General features: G+C 47.5%; 1 protein-coding gene across 1 annotated transcript in view; it reads right to left on the reverse strand.

The window, feature by feature from the left end:
• Nucleotides 1-2,262, reverse strand: part of LOC143038854 (neurobeachin-like) — a 153,220-nt gene extending 150,958 nt beyond the window's left edge. Inside the window, exon 1 of the mRNA XM_076208478.1 lies at nt 2,008-2,262. Within this exon, the coding sequence (XP_076064593.1) occupies nt 2,008-2,247 (240 nt within the window). The 5' untranslated portion in view covers nt 2,248-2,262. The remainder of the gene's footprint in view (nt 1-2,007) is intronic.
• Between the last annotated feature and the right edge of the window lie 219 nt (nt 2,263-2,481).

The raw sequence follows: 2,481 nt of genomic DNA on the forward strand, positions 1-2,481 counted from the left end.
TGCTTATTTTATTTATTATCATTTATATCATTATATTTTTATTTATTTATTTATTTATCATTATCATGTATTATTTTGCATCTGACCTAGTTATGGACCAAAAGGTCTCCTGTCGGCATGCTCCTTTGTAATCCTTTGTAGGAGGATGTAGAGGAAGAGGTTAACTGAAGGAGTACGAGGAGGACCAGAAGGATGAAGACAAGGACGTAAAGAAGTGAAAAGGAGGACAAAGAGGACAAGGACGCGGAGAAGGACAAGTGTGACGAGGAAGAAGACAATACGGTGGGAAAGAAGGAAGATAGAGAACTGAAAAGTAAGAAGGAGGATCAGGATGAAGATGATGATGAGAGAAAGGAGGAGGAAGTGGGAAAAAAGAATATGACTGATTTCCCTAGACGAGGTGTGGAGGGTAATGGGGGGGGGGGAGATGAGTGTAGTGGACAAGAGGGGAGGAAGGAGGAGAGGAGAGGAGAGGAGGAGAGAGGAAGGGAGCGGGAAGGGGAGGAGAGGGGATGGGGTGGGGTGTGGGGCAGGTCCAAGCCGCCTAATAACATATAAGAAGCTTTGCGTCCAAATTGGCCGCCGGCGCCGCCGAGGCCGCGGCCGCGGCCGGGGAAGCACTGGGTCGAGCCTCTGCACTTCCCCGGCGACCAAGGGAACCCCCGGAAAGAAGGGACCCCCCATCAATAGGGCTTCTCCTTCTTCACTTTTTCTCTCTCTCTCTCCCTCTCTTTGTGTGTGCGTGTGTGTGTGCGTGTGTGTGTGTGTGTGTGTGTGTGTGCGTGCGTGTGTGTGTGTGTGTGTGTGTGTGTGTGTGTGTGTGTGTGTGTGTGTGTGTGTGTGTGTGTGTGTGTATGTGTGTGCGCGCGCGCGCGTTGGTGTGTGTGTGTGTGTGTGTGTGTTGGTGTGCGTGTGTGTGTGTGTGTGTGTGTGTGTGTGTGTGTGTGTGTGTGTGTGTGTGTGTGTGTGTGTGTGTGTGTGTGTGTGTGTGTGTGTGTGTGAGAGAGAGAGAGAGAGAGAGAGAGAGAGAGAGAGACCCTTTTCACCGAGTTTTACGACTTGTTTCTGCAGTCTTCGAGTTTGATCCACTAAAACCCAGTGTCCTGTTTTGGACTTTGTTTTGACTACTGTCAGCTGAACTTATCGAAAATAAGAGGGTCACCCCTGGTCGATCCAGGGTTGATGTAATTCTCGATTAATTCGTAAAGCCTTTTCTTCTCTTTTGAGATTTTGTTCTGATTCCAGTTAGTTTTATTCAGCTTTGGAACAAAAACTTTGACGACTAAAGGGGAAAATGTAGAGTTGGGGAAAAGGTTCATTCTTCAAACGTCTCATGTGCAATATTGGTCTTTCATAAATCATAAACAAAATTATACACATTAAAATAAACAAAGAAATGAATAAGTTGTAACGCAGAATATTGTCTTCCGACATAAACAAACAAATTGAGATTAATGGAGTCTTTTTATTTCCGTTACCAAGACTACTAAAAGCGGACGCCTTCTCTCAGTTACTCACGTGTGAATTAAACCTCTTTCAGTAACATCAGCGCTTGTTATCTGAGCACCGAAGAGCCCAATTTCCCGACTGCAGAAAAACAACCCGACTTGAATTAGCGAAAAGAGCAAATTAATGTCCGTAGCACAAACATGCGACTAACAGCAGAAAAACGTCAACGCTCGCCATGTTCAGAAAAACGCCAACGCTCGCCATGTTCAGAAAATCGCCAACGCTCGCCATGTTTACAAACATTTCTCAAAGGTCCTCTCGTTCGCTGGCGTGGGGCCGCTGCCGCCACGGAAATTAACACATCACTGCTCCGGAATCGAGACAATGGGAACAACTGGCACTCAGGAAAAAAGGAGTCTTCCGAGATAAGACTAAGACCCTTGCAAGGCGAAGGAGGGAGGGAGGACGGGTTGCCCCGTAGGGTGAATAAAATCACCCGGCGGCAGCAGGCTATAAAAGGAAAAGGAACCACCCGGTACGAAAGGGGAGGGAGCTCACCTGAAAAACGATTCCCCAGACTCTCCCGTGTGTTTGTTTACCAAAGACGAAAAAGACCGCAACACTCGGGGCTCGAATCGACTCGGGTCCGTTCACGGACAGATGTAATAGAGTTGTTGCACATAGTGGGCAAAGCACCAGGTCATAAATACACGTCCTCCTCCACTCGCTCCTCCAGTCAAATAACACTCCTTCTCGAAGTTGGTACCTCGAAACAAATGCGGCCTGCCAACGCGCCATCTATCACACTCAACTGGCCTCAACCTCAACTTCAAGCGCCCGGGGAAGAAGCGGTACCACTGTTCTTGCGTATCAAGAGTGCTTGGGACCGCGGGTCATCGCGATAGTTTAGATTTAGATTTTTTGCTAAGAAACCAACGGGACAGTCCACCCGGATGAATGAAACGGGTTGTCGGCAATCAGAACAAATGAACCAATCATACACTGAGTTGTCCATTAATCTTCTTCGGTGCT

The sequence above is a fragment of the Oratosquilla oratoria genome, chromosome 25, assembly GCF_046742065.1.
Source record: "Oratosquilla oratoria isolate Oo_2021 chromosome 25, ASM4674206v1, whole genome shotgun sequence".
Taxonomy (NCBI): domain Eukaryota; kingdom Metazoa; phylum Arthropoda; class Malacostraca; order Stomatopoda; family Squillidae; genus Oratosquilla; species Oratosquilla oratoria.